General features: G+C 57.3%; 1 protein-coding gene across 1 annotated transcript; it reads left to right on the top strand.

The window, feature by feature from the left end:
* Window positions 1-7,010: 7,010 nt before the first annotated feature.
* On the top strand, window positions 7,011-11,142 carry WNT6 (Wnt family member 6; the record flags this gene model as incomplete). Its single annotated transcript, XM_083865696.1, has 3 exons — window positions 7,011-7,224; window positions 10,098-10,399; window positions 10,681-11,142. The coding sequence occupies exons 1-3, from the start codon at window positions 7,026-7,028 to the stop codon at window positions 11,140-11,142; spliced, it is 963 nt and encodes a 320-aa protein (XP_083721822.1). The 5' UTR covers window positions 7,011-7,025.
* Window positions 11,143-21,960: the final 10,818 nt, after the last annotated feature.

Here is a 21,960-nt window from a genome sequence, read left to right as displayed (position 1 = left end):
ACCTACCTTGGGGTAGCTGTGCCATTGCAGGGCATATGCTCTCCTGCTGCCTGAGACCTGCTGTTTTTCCCTGGCTAATTTTCAGACACTCACACAGCTGTCCCTTCAGCTGTCCGTGCTTCCTCTGCTCATCCTCATCAATATCTCCAAGTTCATGCCCTGTGCTCCAGCTTTGAGGACATCTGCCCATGATGGGAGCAGGTAGAGGTGAAGCAGAAGCTCATTTTGCCTTCATTTCAGGGGCAGGCAGACAGTGCCAACAAGGGCAGAGTGCTGGGGTACTGGTGCCCCTTGCCCCAGATGCTCAGAACTGCATCTCACTGTGGAGTCTGGGTCCTGCTGGTGCCATGTGTGCACAGGCAGCAGACAACTTTGCGAGATTAGTAGGATTTGGCAGAGGAGGGCAAGGGATCAAATTTTTTTTTCTTTTTTTTCTTTTAAAAGAAAAGAAAAAGAACTCTTATTTTAAGAATAACTCAGCTGCCTGATGTACAGCAAATGCACTGGGCAGTGGAGTGGCTTCAGGAGGATCACCAGCTCACACTCTGCTTCACTGGAGCCAGTGAGCTGGGAAGAGGTGATGAGGGGATGAGGCCACCAACACCACCAAACAGATGTGCCAGGCTTCCCGGGACAGGGCATAGGAGCAGCTGGGTGATTCATGAACTGCTTCCCTCAGAGTCTGGTGTTTTGGCACCTGGCTGAGATCATTCCAGGGAGCTCTTCCTGTGTGGGGCAGAGGAGTCTGGGCACTCATGACAGGCATTTGCTCCTGGTACTGGTCCCCTCTCCCAGGTCAGAGTAGCGCTGGTGTCTGTGGGTTTTGCTTTTGGTAGGGAGGGATTCAGAGGAGCAGCTGTGTGTTGTGCCAGAGTTCCTGGAAGCCCCAGGACTGATGGCATTGGTAGAGCTGTTCCTTACTGTCACTGATGCATACAGACTTTGGTGGTGGACTTTTGTTTGTGCATCACTGGGCACTTGTGGGTGCTTAGCCAAGGGGGCATTTTCCCCTGGGCAAGAAAGAAATGTCTTTACAACTTTACCCTGAGTACATTATCTGTGTGTTGGGGGGGATACAGAGGTTGCCTGTTCAAGCCAACTTTTCCTCCCCACTGATGACCTAATTTGTGAGAGTGGTGCGGTGGGCTGTAGCTGGGCTGGATCTCAAGAGGCACAGTCCCAGCCCAGGCAAGCAGCCATGCCTGGCCACTCATGGATGGTAACTGTGCCCATTGGGATCCTGAGAGATGGTTGCATCTAAGGAAAAAGATTCAGGTATGACATACAAGCACTGACATCTTGCTAGTGACATTGTAGCCTGAGATGGAGCATCTTCATTGTGTTAGGATGTCCCTAGAGAGCTCACTGAAGACACAGACCTTTCCATGGCAAAAGGGAGCAGGCTTTTGGTCAGTGGTCAGTGCCAATGGAAGATATGTCACTCACATGCTGCTGGCACCTTGATTAGTGCAAAAGCTGCAGGGAGTAGGCTCTCCTTGTTCCCAACATCTCTGTAAATTCTTTCTTTCTCCTCCTCTATCCTTTACACATTTCTTGCTCAGCTCCTTGTGCAACAGTAATTTCTCCCTGAGCAGGACAGGTAGGGATTGCCTGGGGCTCCTGGGCTGGCCCAGAGGCTGCAGAGATACGGAGCAGGCAAACTTAGTGCCTGAGGAACCCGAGGGCAGGATTTCAGCCAAGCCGGTTTGCAGCTGGGCTGTGCTTCCAGGAACAGAGGCACTCTGGGGGTGGGGGCAAGCAAAGCCAGCTTCCCTGGTGCCTCTTGGCTCTTCATGGGCATGGCCGAGAGCAGGCTGGAGATGGAAGAGAAAGCAAGGAAGAAAATCATTCCAGCTGAAACGAGCTCTTCTCCAGCTGTGGGTCTGAGAGGGCCCAGAGGGGTGGATGCCTGCCCTCCATCCTCTTCCCATCCATGCACAGGGGCAGTGTACCTCCAGATTTTAATGAGATTTCTTCAGAGGTGCTCAGGGAGGACCCCCCTCCCACCAGTCCCTGTGGCTGTACCCTTGCTTGAGAGAGTCCCAGTCCCATGTCCTTCAAGCCACACGCTCCGGGTGGTTTTGTGCAACAGTGATCTCTCCTTCTCTTTTACTGCCCTGACCAGCACCCACACTGCAATGCTAGAGCCTGTAAGGGCAGGCTGCTGGGCTGGAGAGCCCTGCCTGCCTTGGGGTGAGCCTTGTGAGTCACCCCCTGGGCTTGCTGACCCACAGTTGCTATCCCATGATGCCCAGACTGGGCTGCCCAGCCTTCCCCAGGATGTCTTCTCCCCTGGAGCAGCACCATATGGGCAGAAATAAATCTCCCAGTGGGAGAGCTCCTGCCTGGTGCCATCTCCCTGTGCCCTTGCTGTGGCAGCTGCTGACTTGCTGGGTTTTTGAAAGGGACAATGTTTCTCTTGGACTCTTTGAGATGACTACTGGCTCCAGCATTGGGCTACTTGTTTTCTCCCACAAAGGCAGCTGAACTTTCCCCAGTGCCATTCCTTGTCCCTGCTCCTGGTCACATCCACTCTCCCATGGTGACACCCAGGCTTTCTGGCCGTGCAGTATACATGCCCCCAATTGGAGGCTGGGCTTTGCATCAGAAACTTGACTGCTTCAAACACCCCTCATGCAGGAGGGTGCTGACCACACCCTGACATTTGCTCAGGCTTTGTAGGGTCTTCCCACAACATGTGGCACACACATCTGGGCATGAACTAGCCAAGCTCTCATGCTACCCTAGCTCCAGCCTCTGTCAGCACCCAGAAGAAGGACACAGTGACCACAACTGGGTGGACTTCTTTCTTCTTATCCCAGGCCTTCCAAGGTTTGGACATGGCTTTAGGACCACCACCTCTGCAGGTGCATGCTCCCTCCATCCCCCCAGTACCTGCAGCACAAGTTTGGGCAGCTCCTGCTCACGACAGCCTGGCCTCAGCATGACCCTGCAGCTAGCAGGTCCATGGGTTGACGCAATGCCATGCCAAAGCCTCTTTCCTTTAGGCAGCTTCCCAGCTGTTTGCATGCCATCCTTGCCAAGGAGGTGTAAGGAGGAGGGCCGGGAATGGGGTCCCCCTTCTCTTCCCAACTCATGGCATTTCCTGCTCCTTCAGTGCCCTTGGTGCTGCTCAGCAGCCAAACCCTGACTGTGCCCCCCAGGGCAGTGACTTGCTGCTTACTCACCACACCCTCAAGGGCCTCCTGCTCTGTTTCCACACCCAGCTGCCCTGGTTAGTGGGTTAGTGGCAGCACCCACGCAACACCCCGGGTGAGGGCCTGAATGCCCACCACATGCCTGCAGGAGCTGTAGGAAAACTGGATGGCTGAAAAGTCATCTGTGTGTCCCCCTTGCCCTGCTTGCACAGCTTAGAAAGAGACAGGCTCCCTTTGGGTTTGACTTGTAGGCTGTCACTCAGTGTGACATCATTATGTGGGGCGTGAGGTGACCTATGTCCCCAGGGATGGAGGTCAGTTCTCCAAGGCTGTCATCCTGCAGTTCTTACCTCTCCAGGTGGCTGCAGAATTACCTGTGGGCTCAGAGTGATGACCTGGGTACCGTAGTACTGTGCATTGCCCTGCTGACGGCTTCCAGAGGCTGGGATAGAGACCTGCATGAGAGGCAAGACACAGCCTTTATACCCTAGAGCAGACTCCCCTTGCCACACGGGAGTGCCCAGGCAGCAGTACTCAATGGGTGCAGGCCTGTCAGATCCCACATGGAGTTGGCATGGCCCCACCACTGGTCTCCCACAGGTGCCACTTCTGAAAGCTGACTATCCTCTTTCTCATTGCATAGTTCTACCAGCCTCACTCCCTTGGCTTCCTGCAAACCAGGATCCCAAGGGGTCCCTTCCATAACGGTCTGCTGGCAGGGGCCAGAAATCCTGCTCCACATTGTCCCTATGCCCAAGGAGAAGATGGCGACTTGGCCCAGGCTCCTTAGTCCATGATTTTGGCTGGAAGTGAGACTGGGACATACTGAAAGCTCCATGACCATGAGCTGAGCTGGAAAAAAATTATGATTATGGCTCTTAGGAACCCCTGGCTCTGTTGAGGCAGGCACAGCAACCAGAGCACAGGGGTTGCATCAGAAGCCCCAGTGACTCCTGTTTGATGTGTGTCACTGGGCTCAGGCTGTGGCTGTGGCAGCCTAAGGGGTGACAGCAGCAGGTGGGCAGTGGCTTGCATCCCCTTTACTGCGCCTCAGTCTCCCCTTTCAGCAATGGGGGTTGTTTCCTTCACACAGGGGTGCTGGGAGGTTGGAAAGTAGGGCTTATCATCCCATTGGCTTTTGGGGCAAGACAGAGCCCCCAGCAGCAGTTCTGACAGCCAGAAAAGGGCGCCAGGGGAGATGGGAGGGATGCTGCTGTGCCGAGCCTGGCTGGGGCTCCCAGGCAGGAGGCAGCAGGGGGCCGGGGTGCCCCAGGCAAGTTGCGGGGAGCCGGGCTGGCGACCCTGTTCCTTCACCAGGGCAGGGGGAGGAGTGCCCGGCAGCAGAGGTGGGGCACCTTAATTGTAGATGCGGGAGGCCTTGGAGTGGGACAAGCTCAGGCAGATCTGGGCCCTGCGCCGGAGCCCTTGCCAAAGTGGTAGCAGTTTGGCAGCATTTTTCTTGCCCTTGTCTCCCTCCATTCTCCCCCCGCCTCTGAACCCTCCAAAGCAAAACAGCTCTTGGGCTCCCGGCAGCCTCCCTGTGCCAGAAAGTGGAGCCCAGCGGAAATTAATATCGCGCTGGACTTAGGCAGCCCACCCCACGCCTCGCCAGCGTGGACAGAAAGCTCCTGTGCTCTCCCGCCAGCCCTGCAGCCGCCCGGACCATGGGTGGGGACCCTCGCGGTGCCGGTGGGCCGCCCATCACCCCCCGGACCCGCGGGGCTGAGCTCTTCTTCCCGGCCTGATCCAGCGGGCTGGGGTGAGCCACAGTTCAGTATTTGATCTGACGGCCCCGGGGGGCTGGCGCATCGTTTTTATATGAGTACAAAGAGTCATCTCTTAATGAAAGTCCCATCCCGGCTCCCCCTCTTCCCGACGCCACCGGCGGAGGCAGCCAAACCTCCGTCATCCTGCTGTAGATGTTGGGAGCCCGTGTCACAAAGGACAGCAAGCTTGGGGACCAACATGGAGGCTTGGATCTCTATGTGGTCATGATGGAATGGGACTGGACAGATTTTCTGGTCACTTTCCACACGGGCCTCAGTTTCCCTGTCTGTGTAGGATTTGTGCCTGGCAAGCTCCACGACACTTCCCTAGCTCCTCCATCCTTTTACAGAGGTCCACGTGTATCTTGCAGCAAATGGAAACTGAGCTGCTGGGAGCAAAGGGAGGTGGGTTCTCCCCAGCAGGAGTGTGGGCTTGCCTCAGTTTCCCTGCTGGAAGTTCCCTTTCCAGGCTATGCCCCTGTTGAGCTATTTAACCTTTAAATGTCCAGCCAAAGCATTTGGCTCCTTTTCCAGGCTGTGCAAAAGGGCACGTCCTCTCCCTGCTGGGGTCTGGTGGGCAGGAGATCCAGGCAGCTGGGGAGCCTGACATGAGGCAGGACCTTGAGCTTCAAACAAGGGGCTTTGGGGGGGATTTGCACAAGAGACAGGATTGGAAGCAGAGTACTGCAGCCTGGTCCCAAACACAGCCCCTCAGCTGCACAAGAGTGAGAAGGAAACCCAGAACACAGTTAAACACTGAGATTCAGCTTGTGATTTTTGAGCCCCTGGGGCTTGGCCAGACTATAAAGCTCTGGGTTTGGAAGCTGTGCAGCTGATGCTCTCCTGTAAGTGGGGCTGAAAGCAGCACAGGCCGCCCAAGCACTGCTCCCCAGGGAATCCCAGGGAATCTAGCCTCCCAATCATCAGCCATGTCCTGGTCCTGGGGTATAACCTGGGTCCAGCCCTGAGGTTCTGTGGGCATCCATGGCCACAAAAATCATGTTGTTGAGCTCTGAGCCCACAGGAGCAATGCTGGAGGCAAGGGTGGGCTGAGTTTAGGGTGTGTTAAATTGGTGTGGCCCACGGCTCTGGAGTTGCCCGTGGCAGAGCTGGAGCATTGCCTGTGCCAGCACGAGGCAGGGTGCTGGCAAGCTGTGCAGCTGCACGAGCTGTGCCGTGGAGGGCACTCCAGGCAAAATGTGTGGGGAAAGTACAGGAGTTTCTGTAGCCGATGGCACACCGGGGAGCACAGGGTTGTGCTCAGACTTTGCCTTCAGGGCCAGGGAGCCAGGCACCTCACTCCAGCTGTGCTGGCAAGGAGGAACTGCCTCTGACGTGGGCCCAGCCAAGACTTGCCCTCCCTCACTGGCATTGGCAAAGCTGGCGATGCCACCTGCATCCCTCCCTTGCACTCCCGCACCCGCCTGCAGCTCCATTCCCTGGAGTCAGTGCCTGGATTTGGGGAGGTGAGTACAGGATCCTGGCCAGCAGCCGAGGGGCTTTATCAGAAGCAAGGTCACTCATCTAGTCTCCCACGGGGTAAAGCAGCGAGCCCCCGTGGAGAGGGGGGGACACACCAAGAATGCTGGCTGGGCTCCTTGTTGTGTCCACAGCTCTGGGAGATGCAGCTGAATCGGGCTTCACTCACACGGCAGTGCCAGGGCTGGGTTAGGTCAGTGCCAGCCCCAAAGAACAGCTCCTGAGTATCCCAATATTTCTGCCATTTCCTGTCGGGGACACCACCGTCACCCCCATCGATGTCCCCATGGATGTCCTCAAGGATGTAGAGTGGTATGTGCCAGCATCATCCTAATAGCCTGTCCCATGGTTGGAGATCCTCACAGTTCCCTGAATGGATGGAGAGGGCAAGGTATTGCCTGGGTGACCCACCCATACCTATTGTCCTGCCCCACTGCATACGTCTCTCTGTCCCCTTGTCACCCAGGCTCAGCATGGAGCTGGCACTGCCCTGCAGCCCTGCTCTGTCCCTGGGGGTAGGTCTGGTCATGTCCCATCCACAGCCTGGTCTCTTCTGGGCTTGGGTGCTGGTTTTGCTCTGCTCGCTGTCCCCTCCTGCAGGGCAGTGGGGAGCCCCCTGGTCATGGACCCCAACAGCATCTGCCGCAAGACGAAGCGGCTGGCGGGGAAGCAGGCAGAACTGTGCCAGCTGGAGCCAGAGATTGTGCAGGAGGTGGCCAAGGGCACCAAGCTGGGCGTCCGGGAGTGCCAGTACCAATTCCGCTTCCGCCGCTGGAACTGCACCAGCCACAGCAAGTACTTCGGCAAGATCCTGCAGCAGGGTAAGGCCAGTGCTTCCTCAGCTTCCCGTTTCCCAGAAAGACCCCAGCCTGGTCACACACCTCCCCAGGACTCCTGGAGCAGAGTCTTGGCGTGCAAAGCTGTATGTGTGAGTGTGTGCATGTAGGGGGTTGCTCGGTGCTCCCCGGTGCAGTCACGCTGAGGTTTTACTGCCGGGACATGTCTCCCGGTGTTGTAATGAAGCAATTACCAATGCTCCCAGACAGTGCGGGGCTTCACGAAGCCCAAGAATGCACCCTCGTCTGGCAGTGATTTACTGCTCCCCCGGGACCCCAGGGTGTGCTGCGGGAAGGGGCCCGGGTGGGAGGCAGTGCACAGCCGTTGGGAGCTGCCTCTTACCCCCTGGGTGCCCTTCACATCCCTCCTCCTGGCCTTGCAGGGAGCAGAGGAGTGTTTGTCTCCTGTCCCTGTCCCTGCTTGGGCACCCTGATGTCAACTTGAGAACAGGGCTGGGTGGCAGGAAGGTATGTGCAGGTCTCAGACAGTGGATACAGTGGTCCAAGCCAGGCCCAGCTGCATCAAAATCAGAGCAGGAGCAGAGCACGAGGGCACCCATGAGTGTGTAAGGGGTGGGGAAGCCCTGCCATGCTCCTCAGAGAGAGAGGCTGAGAGTGGATGGTGCTCCAAGCAAGGGGAGATGCTTGAAGCACCTTGGGCTGGTAAGATCATTTATTGGGAGGTGAATTTAGTCCTGCCCATCTTCCCATGTTTGTCCCTGTGCAATGGTAGATGAAGATGCTGGAGCAAGCCCGACATCTCCTCAACCATTATATCTGTTGGTGCATGGCCAGCCCAAGGCAAAGTGCGTATGCCCATGGGCCATGCAGGGGGGTCAAGGTGGCATCTCTGGGGGGATTGGAAAGTGTGGAGTGCCCTGGGCACCCAATTGACTGCAGGTACTAGTAGGGGTCAGAGCTGAAGCCCCAAGGGAGACACTTGCCCATGGGAGGGGGATAGGCTCATTTGAAAAGCTGATTTGCAGATGTGGGTTCCCCTCAACACAGAGAGATGTATTCAGTCATGAGGCAGAGAGTCAGGGCACATGGGGACTCTCCTGCCTCTGGAGTCACCTATTTTCACCATAACCTGGCAGTGAGGCAGGTGGGATCTGTGCCAGGCACAGGAAGTGGTGGTGGTGCCAGAATGCAGGGCCAGAGCAGGTGGTGGGTGAAAGGTACTGGCAGATGAGCTGCTGGGTACCCAGGGACAGCTTGTGTCAGAGAAGGCACAGGCACATCAAGCATGGGGATACTGAAGGAGCTGCCACACTGTCCAGCCTCACTGTTGGGGTGGTAGAGATAAGCAATGTAGGGACAGTGGTGAATTTGTGAGTTCCTGGCACTCTGAGGACGTGGGGCATCCCAGCTAGAAGCATGGAGTTCCCCAGGGCAACAAGATAGGTGTCGGGAGCCCTCAGAGGTGCCAGCAGGCACCAGCCTACCGTAAGCCTGCAAGGACTGCATAAAGTATCCCAACATTTTTGGGGTTTCCAGCTCCATCAGATGAGTACCTCCCATCCAATATCCTTTTTACCCAAGGATGCTGCAAACCTCCCATTCTTGGCCACAGCCTCCCTGGCACAGTCATGGCTGTCCCCTCTTCCCTTGCTGCCACCTGTGCCAGGTGTGGCATGCCAGGGCAGGCTGGCTTGGGGGCAGCCACGTGTCTGGAAGAACCGTCAGAGGAGCAGCATCCCCCCAGGGCCCGGCTGGCAGGGTGGCATGGGGACCTCTGCTGGCTTTGGGCTGTCTGCTGCGGGTTCTGCCAAGCCCAGCTTGGAGCAGGTGGGTGGTTGGGTGGCCTGTGGGGGCAGGAGGGCCTGGGGAGGGAGTGGTATCCCCTCAGTGGTACTGCCAGAAAGGCACCAGTGTGCCCAGTTCCTGCTAACACCAGACGGATGCAGGTGCTGCGTGGGCTTTTGGAGGAGCTGCTCATGGAACTGGTGCCCTGGTATCCCTCTTCCTGCAGCCTCCCCAAGTCAGAATACTGAAGATGGAGGGATGGGACACCCCCCAAAACCCACCTTCCCCTCCCTCCCCAGGAATCCCCTGCAGGCCACCACCCTGGGCCAGCCCTGCCCTGGCATTTGGGTGGGCAGGAGTTGGGCTGGCACGAAGCAGGGGGAGCGCAGGAGCCCCCCGAGCAGGGCGCCGCACCCTTGCTGCCAGAATCCCCCGCTGGCTGCGGCTGCGAGCGGCAGGTCCAGGCAGGGGAAAGATGCTTGGAATTCATGTCCCGGAGCAGAGAGAGACAGGAGCAAATACTAATAATAAATAATCCTGCAGGGTGGAGGCTGTGCCGGTGGAGAGAGGGGGGCAGGCAGCTCCCTATGGCAAAGAGGGTAGTGGGGGAGAGCAGGCAGCACAGCTTCATCACTGCCGCCCTGCAGAGGGTGAGTGGCACCCTCGGTATCCCTCACAGTGGTTGTTTCCAGGTGCCAGTTTGGAGCTGGGGTTAGGATTTTTACTGCTTGGAGGGATATTGCAGGGTAGTGTGAGGAAGCTGTGGGTACCACCTGGTCACCCGGGACCACTCTCTGCTCTCTGAGCTTCCCTCTTCCCTATGGGGCAGCACCCAGACTTGCAAGAGGAGGTGGGAGATTTGTTGCCTCTCCACAGCTGAGTGGAGGAACACTGGCAGGGCCTGACCGTCCCCGAGTCTCTTCAAATCTGCTTGCAAGTGGCAGCTCCTGCTTCAGGCAGTCCGTTTCAGGGTGGGTGCATCACCCAGAGAACAGCACTGAACACCTATGAAGAGGGAGAAGAGGGGTCTGAGCTGCTGGGATGTCAGCCGGGGGGGGTGCTGTGCTTGCTGGAGCTGACCCCATGTCCCAGCCCTGTCCCTTCTCCTGCAGATATCCGTGAAACAGCCTTCGTGTATGCCATCACGGCGGCTGGAGTGAGCCACGCCATCACGCAGGCCTGCAGCATGGGCGAGCTGCTGCAGTGTGGCTGTGAGCTGACACGGAGCCGGGCCCCCCCCTCGCCCACGGCGGGGCCAGGCACAGAGGGCACTGCCTGGGAGTGGGGGGGCTGTGGGGATGATGTGCAGTTTGGCTATGAGAAATCCCAGCAGTTCATGGATGCCAAGAACAAGAAAGGCAAAAATGACATCCGGGCTCTTATCGACCTGCACAACAACGAAGCCGGGCGTTTGGTAAGGCCCCTGCATTCTCTGTCCCCTGCACCCCTTGTGCCTCTATCCGGCCCTCCACCTTCAGTGTCCCCCAGCCATGTACCTGCACCAGCTTTGGCTGAAATATGGCCCAATATCTTTTGGGTATCCTTTGCAGGCCCTTTGGAAACCCCCCAGGCCACTCTCCACCCCCAGCCCCCCCCCCCCCGGGCCAGGGCAGCACCAAGAGGGAGGGTTTTGGCTGGGGGTGCTGGGCAGCGGGAGAGGGAACCGAGGGCTGAGCATGGCTGTCTCTTCCTCAGGCGGTGCGCAGCTACATGAGGACAGAATGCAAATGCCACGGGCTGTCGGGCTCCTGCACCCTGCGGACCTGCTGGAGGAAGATGCCCCATTTCCGCGAGGTGGGGGATCGCCTGCTCGAGCGCTTCAATGGGGCTTTCAAGGTGATGGGAGGCAACGACGGGAAAACCCTCATCCCCGTGGGTGACAACATTAAGCCTCCTGATAAACAGGACCTCATCTACTCGGCCGACTCACCTGATTTCTGCTCGGCTAATCGTAAGACAGGCTCGCTGGGTACCAGGGGCCGTGTCTGCAACAGCACAGCCATGGACACGAGTGGGTGTGACCTGCTGTGCTGCGGGAGAGGGCACCGGGACGAGACGGTGGTGTTGGAGGAGAACTGCCTTTGCCGCTTCCACTGGTGCTGTGTGGTGCAGTGCCGCAAGTGCTCCGTCCGTCAGGAGCTCAGCCTCTGCATCTGACAGCCTGGGGTCAGGCGAGGACAATTTGGGAGGCCACGTCCAGGCTCACAAGGCCCCCCTGGGACAGAGACAGGTGGAGCCAGTGGCAGGGTCAGCGTGGGTAAGCTCAGCTCTGCTCTCTGGGGAGTTCTGGCTTCCTCAGAGGGCAGCATGGGGCTGGCCCGGCATCCCCATGCCCCCCTGCTCTGTGGGCACAGAGCTTCCACTAATAAAGCTATTTAAAGCCAGCATGCCACAGCGCTTCCTGGGGAGGTCTGAGAAGCGCTGACCACCGTACTGGAATGGAACTAGCCAGAGAGCTGTCTTGCCTCAGCTGTGAGTCCCAGTCAGTCACACTCCTGGCAGCCTCTGGCCCTGCTGGGACCTGTGGCAAAGTCCAGCTAATTTTTTATCTACTCTCTCATTTTCTCTGTGGTTGTTGATCCTGGAGGTGTGTGGGGATGAGGGCGAGTACTCTCCTGCCCAGCTCTGCTTCTTCCATTGCATGAGTGCTCTCCTCCCATCACCCACAGCTGTCATTGCTTGGGGTACCAGTTTGTGTCCTGCCACTATCTGACCTGGGATGTTTGCAGTCCACGGTGCCTCCACTCATGCTGGAGGTACATCTAGCTGCCCTAACACTGTGGTGTTGTGCTCTGACTTTCTTGAAGGGACCCTGTATTCTTTTCACTCCAGCCATGGTGACTGCAATCCCTGCTGCAGAGCCTGGCACACAGAAGCCCTGGACAGCGCTGACACTGTTGGCTTGGTGGTATGCAAGGCATTCACTTGGCGTGCCATGGGCCACGTGCAACCCCACCTGGATGGCAGGGTGCCAGGCATGTACGTCTTTATAACCTGATCAGCCTGTGCCCCTCATGGACAAACACAGGGTGAGGAGCAGTCTGCCTGGCTGCCCAGCAAGTCGAGCTGCCAAGCCTCTGTTCCAGGGGCTCCAGGGATCTCTGAGGAGGTCCCTCCCATGCTGCAAGGAGCCCATAGGAACTGGTTTCTCCAGGGGTACCCAGCATAGGGGTTTAGGTAACTGCAGAGTAGTGTGTGTGTGCAGTGCTGCTCAGCTGGCAATGCCCCCTGCACTAAGGATCCCCAGAGGGATGTCAGCAGGGTGAGAGCCTGGGCAAAGAGGTCCATGCTCCTGTGCCCACCCTCCACATTCCATCTGTGGGGGATTCATGGGGGAGGAGTCACTGGGGGCTTTCCTGTCCACCCCTCCTCAAGAGAGCTCTAAGCTGAGGTAGCTGAGGTGGGCAATGCCCCATGTGCTGGGCACTGCCAGGCAGGGTAAAAGCAGAGCTCACAGTGCTGGGCAGACTGCAAGGCAAGGGAGACTGCATGGGGTGCTGGAGATGCCCACCAGTGGGTCCTTCTTCACCTGCCCCAGGCAGCCAGTAGGGAAGGACAGGGGAAGCAAGGTGCTGGTGAACCATTAACTTGGCCCAGCAATCACTGGGGAGGGAATCTCTAAATTTGTCAGCTGCAACTTTGCAGCTGGAAATTCCCTTCTGACTTGGCCACAGTGGTGCTGGGAGAAGGGAGGCACATAGGGAACTCCTGTCCCCACGCCCACCCATGGGAACACGTGGGTGGGTGTGAGCAGGGTAGGGTGGGTGCCAGTGAAGGTACCTGTGCATGCAAGCAGCTTGGTCTGTGTGCATGCACAGGCAGCATGTTTATGCTTGTTCATGACCATATGTGTGCATGTGAGTTTGTATACACACCCATCACCGTGTGTGTGAGCCCCTCGTGGGTGTGTAAATAAGCTGGCCTGTGTATTTTCCTGCATCTCTATGAATACACAGCAAATTGCCAGTGTGTGTCAGTGACACTGTCCTCATGTGTGCCTGTGTGAGAGCATGTTTGCATGTCATATTGTGTTTCCTCAGGTGTGTCTGGGACAGGAGGGATATGTGTGGGTGCAAAATGGTCCTCCAGGAAGGGAGCTGGAGAGTTGCAGGAGCTCTATACTGGAAGATGTGGAGCTGTTCCATAGGCTCTGCAGGTCCCTCTGAATCGGATGCAGTTGAGCACACCTCAAGGCCTGGAATGCCTGTCAGGAGACGTCAGTTCAGGCAGGTCTCGGAAAACTTTAGGTCATCCCTTTTGTCCTCTGGAACCATAGCTGAGACCACTTATAGAGGGATTCTGAAACCCTCTGTGAGATGTTCAGAGTCTCAGCTCCAACCTTTGGCAATTTCCTTCTCTGGATTCTGACTCAGCTTCCCCACAATGGGCTGCTTTCATGCTCTGGGCTGCATGGGTATGGCTCTGGAGATGTGGCAATGCATAAACCCCATGGAAGACATTTAGTACTTTTGAGTAAGGTATCTGACCTGTGTCTTCTGTGCCATTGCCCCAAATCTTAGCTCCTGGAGGATGAAGATCACAGAAGCCAAAAAATTAGAGAGGAAGTGCATGGTGTGTGCTTGTGGAGTAACTCCTCTGCACATCCACAAGTTACCTCTGCACTGTGTCTGTGAGCCTCTCATGGGTGGGCAAACCAGCTGGGCTGTGTATCTTGTTCTTTGTCCAACTGGGGAAGAGGGACAGCTCTTGTGGAGGCTGACAGCTCCTTACCATAGCTCTCTACTGCTCCTGATCTGGCAGAGCCAAATCCTTTCCTTTGATAGCCAGGAGAAGCCCTGACACAGGCAAATGCTTCCAGTAGCCTGCCAGGATCTGGACTGGCCCAGTGGTCTAGAGAGGGCTGAACAGCCAGCAGAGCCACCCCGAAATCTCCCAGTTCTCCAGACCTCAAGAGCTCCCCATCCAATAGGACCTCAGCCCAGATTCCTAACACACCCCAGCAGTCCTTAAGGGCAGTTACTCCCCCGGTCCTCTGAAGTGCCCCAGGAGTCCCCTAGATTTCTAGAAGTCCTGCAGCCATCCAGGCCCCCAGGAGCCTGCTGAACTCCTCAAGACCCAGCAGATCCCGGACTGGGGGGCGCAGCATCCCCGCCGTCGCCACGACAACCCGGGATGCGGGGATGCGGGGCGCAGCGGGCGGCGCGGCGGCAGGAGGCCGCCAGGGGGAGCTGCGGCACGGCACGGCGAACATTGGGATGGGATGGGATGGGATGGGATGGGATGGGATGGGATGGGATGGGATGGGATGGGATGGGATGGGATGGGATGGGATGGGATGGGATGGAGGGATGCATGTGGAACACGTGAGTGGGCATGGAGTGAGATGGAGGGATGCATGGGGAATATGGGAGCGGGCACACGGTTTAGTGGTGAACATGACAGTGTGATGTTTACAGTTGGACTCGATGATCTTAGAGGTCTTTTCCAACCTAAATGATTCTATGGCTCTATGAATGTGGCTGTGTATGGGGGCTCGTGGAGGTTCATTGAGTTGTGCAAGTGGCTGTGCTTGGGGAGCTGCTCATGTGGACCTGTGTGTGTGGGGTGTGTGTGTATGGGTGTGCATGGGACTGTACTTGAGAGAATGGGCACAGGAGTGTGTGTGTGAGTGTGCACAATCCCCTCATTCTCATCCCCATGCTCTTGTGGGCAGTGTTCAAGCAGGATTCTGTTCTGAGTGGGGCTGGTGAAAGCCAGGGGTTCACAAGGGTGGCTGTGTGGGTGCAATGAGTAGCTGGAGAGTCTGGGGAGTATAGTTCTAGATATGCATGTGTAGCCCAGATTCCTGCTACTGGACAGTTTACACTGCAAAACTTTCAGGATCTTCCCAAGGGAAAAAGAGGAAGTTTATAATAATTGGATTAAAAAAAAAAAAAAAAAAAAAAAAGAGAGAGAGAGAGAATCCCAGACCCCTGTAATGTTGGTAATGTTGTAATGTTAATGACTTTGTTGTTGGTTTTTTTTTTTTTTTTTTTTTTTTTTTTTTTTTTTTTTTTTTTTTTTTTTTTTTAACATTTTCTTTTGAAATGGGAAGAATGCAATTTTCCATTCAATTTCCCAAGTTGAAAACAGCTGGACAGATTAATTCAATCAAACTTGAAAAAGAAAATCTCTCTGGACTGAGACAAAAAATAGAATATTTTTGCCCCCCAAAAAGAAGCACTTTAGGAAAGTTTGGAGTAATGCAGATAAGTCCTAAGAGGGAGAGGCCAAGAAACCTGGATACTAGCTCAGCCAAGCTGAGTGGTCAGGCTTGGAGAGTGGCACCCAAAAACTGTGTCAAACCCTTTTCCTGTGGCTGCACTGCCAGCTCACTGCTTGTCACTGAGCAGGGGCTGCCTGACCAGCAGCAGAGCTGGGTCCTGGCCAGGGCTCCTGCCTGACCAACCCTGCTCTCCTGGAAGGCCTCTAGCTCTCCTTCTCCAGGCTCTGCTGCTCCCTCCAGGGAGCTGCCTGTAACTGTCCTCCTCTGTCCTCACTCCATTTCTCAGTGACAGATGTCAGTCACCCAGGCAGACATGAAGACACATTAACCCTGACTTACCCCGGAGGGCCTGGCTCATTCCTGCCCACCATGGGTAACCCAGATCCTCCTGGCTCTGCCCTGTTTCTGGGACTCCAGTGTGTGCAGTGACTGTCTCTGGAGTGGGGGACATGGGTACTGGGTGTCCAGGACAATTCTGCTGTAGCATCTCTGAGCACTCAAGCAAGGGAATATGTTGTGACCCAGGGTACCTAAAGCAGAGTGAAGAGATTGGGTGTGATCTCTTGAGGGACAGGACCTGGGAGATAACTCCAGCATCCTGGGAATGGCTGTTGTGGCCTGGCACTCAGTGGCCCCTCGGTGTTTGTGAGGGCAGTGGGCTCTGGAGGCTGTCAGGGAGCTGCCTGACTCCAGGGCACCCTTGATCTCCCCCACCCCAGAAGAAGAGCAGAGAAGAGGCTCCCTCACTCCTGGGTCCTGTTTCTCACTGCCAACATCTCACCTTATCCAAGTGAGATGGCCCCCACTCCATGGCCTCATTACTTACCCTGTAACAAAGGCAGCAGCCATCCTCTGTCTCTAGGGAGGGGGATCTGCCTGTGCATACCCCTGGAAGGCAGAGCTGTGGGAGAAGTGATTGCTGAGGTGGCTTCATGTCCTGATCACTGCACATGGGGACCAGCACCTCCCACCTATCCTTGAGGCTGTGCTTCCCTCCCCACAGGAGGCACCTGGAACAGCCCTGCACAGATGTGCTTGGGCAGCCTTATCCAGCCACCTCCCTACTGCCTCAGTCAGCAGCCTGGCCCTTTTGGAGACATGCTCTCCTTGCCAAAGGCAGTGCAAGGGTTGGGATGCCCCATCGTGGTGAAACCAGCTCTGCCATGGGGTGTCCCTGACATGGCCAGTCCCTGTGGTGTGTGGGAGGCAGTGTGCGTGGGAGCTTGCTCTAGCCCTATGGGATGGTACCCACGGCAGCACTTCAACCCTCTCCTTGCACCCTGCTGGGATGGAGGCACCCTCTGCCAGGAGCTGGGAGGAAGATGAAGAAGGAAGATCTGCCTCACTGCAAGGATGCTCCCAGGGATGGCCAGAGGCAGCCAGGTCCTGCCTTTCCACCCTGACGCAAGGGCAGCGTGGCTGAGTGCTGGTGCTGGCCCTCAGCCCCTGCCCCAGGCTCTGCCAGTGCCCCAGCCCTGGGCAGCTGGGAGGACTGGCCGGGCCAGACCAGTGGCCACTGGTGTGGTTGGCCCTGAGTCACATAGAGCAAACTCAGACAAGTTGTGGAGTGTGAGCCAGCAAGGAGGCAGTGATGCTGGGGGCTCCAGTGCTGCTGGGCTGGGGAAGTTTGGCATGGTGACTAATGCTGCCACAAAAGGCAGGGTCACCCTGACCCCACACCCAGCCCTGACTCACGCACCTGTCACTCCAGTCCCATGGGTACTGCTGGGCAGGGGACTGAAGAGAGCTGTGCTTCAGGATGTCAAAAGCCGGGTAAGTGGATGGCTGCATGGACTCCCAGCAAACCTCCCCTTCCTCCTCCTCCTCTTCCTCATCCAAGCTTCCCCTCACTTTAAGGTTCCCCAGAGAGTCCTCCTGCACCCCTTCAGCCCCACTCTTTTCATCAGAGCTGCCTCATCTTCCCACACCTGCACGCACAGACTGGCTGGCCCTGGCGGTCCCAGAGGCCATCAGCCCCTCCGAGGCTGCAGCATGGCCAAGATTGTTCTTGTCCAGAGCAGGCTGTTCTGTCCCTGTGCTGCCATCTGGTCACATCTGTGGGCCCACAGCCAGTCTGTAAGAACAAGTAGGAGCAGCATGATACATACAGAGATCTCAACCCCTGCATTCTCCTGCCGTGGATTTCTAGTGGGTCATCCTTAGACATCACAGAAACACAGAGATGCGTGACTGTCCAGGACACAGGCCTTGTTAGTTGCTTATCATGAGGCAAAAGGGGCTAGAGAGGGGCACATGCCAGGAGGAAAAAGGGGAAGAATGCCAGCAAGTTATGGGCTGAGTGCTGAGCTGCTGGAAAAGAGTTCTGATGGAGATGACAACAGGAGAGCCAGTCCCGTTCTCCCAGGGGTGTGGAGCCTGTGCTGTGGGGTGCTGGCAGGACCTGCTCCTGCACAAGGGAAGGGGAACAGAGCAGGCAAAGTGCAGGCAGCCTGAGGGCTGGGCAAGAGGATGTGCAGTGTAAGAGATGGACGGATGGCAAGAGGGATGGAGAGACAGAGAGATAGAAGGATGGAGGGAAGGGAGGATGGACAGGAAAAGGTATGGATGCTTCCCCAGTCCCCTGCATAAAGAACATCCTCGGGCATCATGCAACCTGCTGAAAGAAGTGACCTGTCTGAGTACTTTGGCCTGGGCAGAGGAGCTCCAAGGGGTATTCCCACAGTGCCCTGCACCAGGTACTTCCCCATCACCTTTTGTGCACTGGCTCTGGGGAGCAATCACCTTCATTCCAGCTCTGACAGCATCCCACATCCCTTCCTGGTCTCTGCAGAGTGTGGGGCTGCTGAGCAGTGCTGGAGATAAGACAGAAGCTGGGAGGTGACAGGTCCCATAACCCACTGATGCTGCATTCCCAACTGGGGGCCCAGTGTAATGATAAGAACAGATGCAGTGCTCTCAGCAGGCTCAGCTTTTTGCCCTGAGCATTGATGGCCCCATCAGGACCAAAGCACCCTCCACCAGCCTCACATGCCTGCCTACACCCATCCCTGCTCAGAGGGGCCAGGTCCTGTTCTTAGTCCCCCAGCTTCCAGGGGCCACAACAGGTGCTAAACCTTGTGCTTAAGGGCTTTGCTGGTGTGATGCAGAAGAAAGGCTGGAGCAAAAGGCTCACGTGGCTCCTCTTCAGCCCCAGGACACTGCTGGGACATGAGGAAACAGGTCCCCCCCTGCCCTCCCCTGCTGCGAGCACCAGGACTGTGGGATACAGTGGCTGGTCTCCTCCCAGGAGGTCAGCAGGAGCCTGCGAATGAGACACCTGCTCTTGGAAGTGATTATGAAAGGATGAAAACGTTTCTCCTCTGATTTTCCTTGACATTTATTTTGTGTACAGGATCCTAACTAACATCTGTGCTCCTGAAGCCTGGAAGCAAGGGTTCCTTCCCATAGGGAAGGATCTTCTGGTGGGAAGGTGTCCTGCTTTCACCAGGGGACCTTTGGTGAGTCTGGGGCAAGGGCAGCACATGCAATCCCTGGGGTGGCCTGAGAAAGAAAGCAGTTGAGAGGACCTGATGAGGACACCTGAGCCAGGAAGTTGCCTGAAACTGGAGACCGTTCCTCTGCCCTGCCTGATAAGTAGGGGTTCAGACAGTCTGTTCCAGAATGTAAAGGGGAAACTCATGACAGGAGCCAGTCCTGTGTGAGAGGGAGTGGAGAGGGTGGGAGCAATGGCTTCTATGTTAAGGACCATTTTGTGTCATGTCCACAAGTCTGCTGGTGTGCTTTGCCCAACCCTGACACCACACCTCTCATCACCACTCTGCACCTCCTTTGGTGGCAGGTGACCAAAGGGTGTCCTGATACCATTCTCAAACTCTTGTGGGACACTGCACATCATTTGCTGGGTGCTGGGGGATCCAGGAGGGCAGTGGCTATGGAGGAAGTGATGAGTGCTGGGTTATGCTGTGCCAGGAACCTCTCTATTCTCAGGTCCTTGCCTGAGGGATGAAAGGTTCTGCACCCTTGCCTCTTGCTAAACTGTGTGGGCAAGGAAGTTGGAGGGTAGATGCTGGCTCTGTACCAGTGTCCACACCTGCACACAGGCTAAACATACTTGGGAGCAGAGCTGGGGACAGGAGAACAGCCAGCAACCTCAGGACTACAAAAGGAACCTCAGTGGTGATTCCACACCACTGCACCCAGCGAGAACCAGCCTAGTCTTAGGCCTCACCCTCAGATTGCAATTAATTTCCCAAAGGAAGAGCATTTTCCTCTCTGGTGCAAACAGGAACCATCACACGAGCACAGAAGGTAGCCCTTGTCAGTGCTGCTGTGCTGGTGGGGAGATACACAGTACCCACCTGGTGGAGAGTGATTTCCCAGCTGCCAGGCAACTGTTTATGGCCCAAACACCAGCCTGGGATGGGCTGTGAAGGCTGGGGATAGTGGGGGCCTACAAGGGTACTGCCTGTCATCCCCATTCCCAGTGCCCAAGTGGAGGCCCCTAGGCCCAGAATGGGCACTCAAACTAAGAGGACACCAAGTATCCCCACAACTGGTAAGAGGCTGCATTGGGGCAGATCACATTTGCTGTGAGCCCAGTGAGCCTGGGCTTTTCTAGGGCCACCCTCCTGTCCCCAGGGGAGCAGCAGGGTGACATAGGAATAACCTGCAAGGCACAGCTCCCAGTTGAAAAATACCCTGCCCATCAGGAATCTATGAAGGTAAGGGGTGCCCAAGAACTAAAGTGATGATGCGAAGGAGGTGAGTAAAAATTGGGTGCCCAACGTGGGAGAGCTCGTGGGCTGAGGCTGGCAGTGCTTGGTGGCCCTGTTGAGGGAAGGCAGAACCACATCCACAGCTTCTCCATAGGCACAGGCCCTGCAGCACTGCTCTTCTGGCATTGGGTTGGGGGAACCCAAAATGGGGCTGACACATGGGATGTACACAGCCGTTCTCCACGCCCACAAACACAGAGTCACACCCCCAGCATGTGTCACTCATGCTTATACCCCTGTGCACACTGACAGGCATCCACACGCCTCGCACCATCAGGAATGCCTTCCTGCACAATCACAGCTCGTGCCGGCACCCCCAGTCCCCATGTGCACACCCTGATGAACCTTGAGCATCCCCTGCACACCCCATGCCACAGGAATACTCACCCCCACTCTTCCTCCATGCTACACACATTCCTCTCTCTGTGTTCACTCAGTCCATGCCCCATGTATTTCCCGTCTGCGGTACACTCACTCCCCACACACCCCATACCATGCACCCTGTCCATCCCTATTAACACTTACCCATGCCCCCATACCCTGCCTATTCACCCTATGCCACAATCACATTCACACTGTTCACACTTGACCACATTGCACACACTCGCCTTACACCCTATGCACATTCACTCCACACCCAGGCACTGGGTGTACACACAGGCATTGGGATTGAGAACAGTCATACCCTCAGCACTCCACACATGCTCACGCTCACCACTCACACTTTCTCTGTACTCCATGCACACTCACCCTACTGTGCACACTCACCCCATGCCATGCAACCATACCTAGTGCCTGCTCACATCCCCCATGCCCTATGCACTTAGCCCACACCATACACACATCACACCCCATGCACCCTCGCCCCTGCCATGCACTCACCTGTGCACTGCTTTCTCACCGTGCTCAGGTACAAGGGTCCCCCTCACTCATGCATGCTGTGCACACTCACCCTTGTTCCACATAATGCTCAACCAAGCCATGCACAAATCACCCACACCCTGTGCCCTCACCCACACTTGGTGTACTCTCATGCTAAGCACATTCAGTCCACACCTGGTGTATGCTTATCCCACACCATGCACATTCACCCATACTCTGTGCACACTCTGCTTCCTTGTGCACACCATTACACCCCACGCCCACAGCACCTTTCCCCTATGCCCTGAGCACACACCCCTCAGCAGCGTGCAGTCCCCTAAGTCCCCACGAATATGGTCCCACACCTCGAAAACTCACCCCCCACCCCACGCACAGTCCCCACACCGTGTAGACATGCCCACGGGCCACGTACACCCAGCTGTCCCCGCGCTCCAGACCCACGCCGCACATGTTCACCCCACACCACCAACACTTACCCTGCGCCCTGCGCGCACTCCTCCGCGCTGAGCATTCCCACCACACACACTTCTCCGCGCCGTGCATTGCCCCACACACCGTGCCCACTCACCCGCGCTGTGCCCACCCCATGCCTCTTCCCCCCCCAGCCCCGCGCCCACTCTCCCGCCGCCCGTGCCCGCTCGCCCCCCCGCCGCCCGCTCCCTCCCCGGCAGGCTGCGTGCGACACGCCGGCTCCCCGCCCCGCTGCCACCCTCTGCCCCGTCCTTCCCCCGCGGGCTCCTGTCTGGACGTGTCGGGACTCGGGCTCCGGGCGCTGAGTAATGCTCGGCGCAGCGCGATCCCAGGCAGAGGCGCTGCCGCCGCCGCTCCGCGCCCCGCGCTCCCGGGGCGCTCCGGCCGCGACCGTGCTCGCTCCGCCGGAGGCCCGGCGACACCGGTGGCGGGGGGCGGCGGGGGGGCCGCGGCTCCCCATGTGCCTGCGGGCCCCGCGGGAACCGCGGAGCCGCTCGCCCGGCAAGCCCTGCCCACGCCCGCCGCGGCCCCGGAGCCCCGGGGCGCCCTGGGGAGCGGCGGGGGAGCGCACCCCGAGGGCCGAGGGACCCCCCGGCCCCCCGGCACGTCCCGCCATGGGGGGCTGAGCCGGGGGGCTGTGCGCGGCGGGGCGGCGGCGGG

This window comes from Zosterops lateralis (assembly GCF_965231275.1).
Source record: "Zosterops lateralis genome assembly, chromosome: 7".
Lineage (NCBI taxonomy): Eukaryota > Metazoa > Chordata > Aves > Passeriformes > Zosteropidae > Zosterops > Zosterops lateralis.
This window is presented reverse-complemented; position numbering and strand designations above follow the sequence as displayed.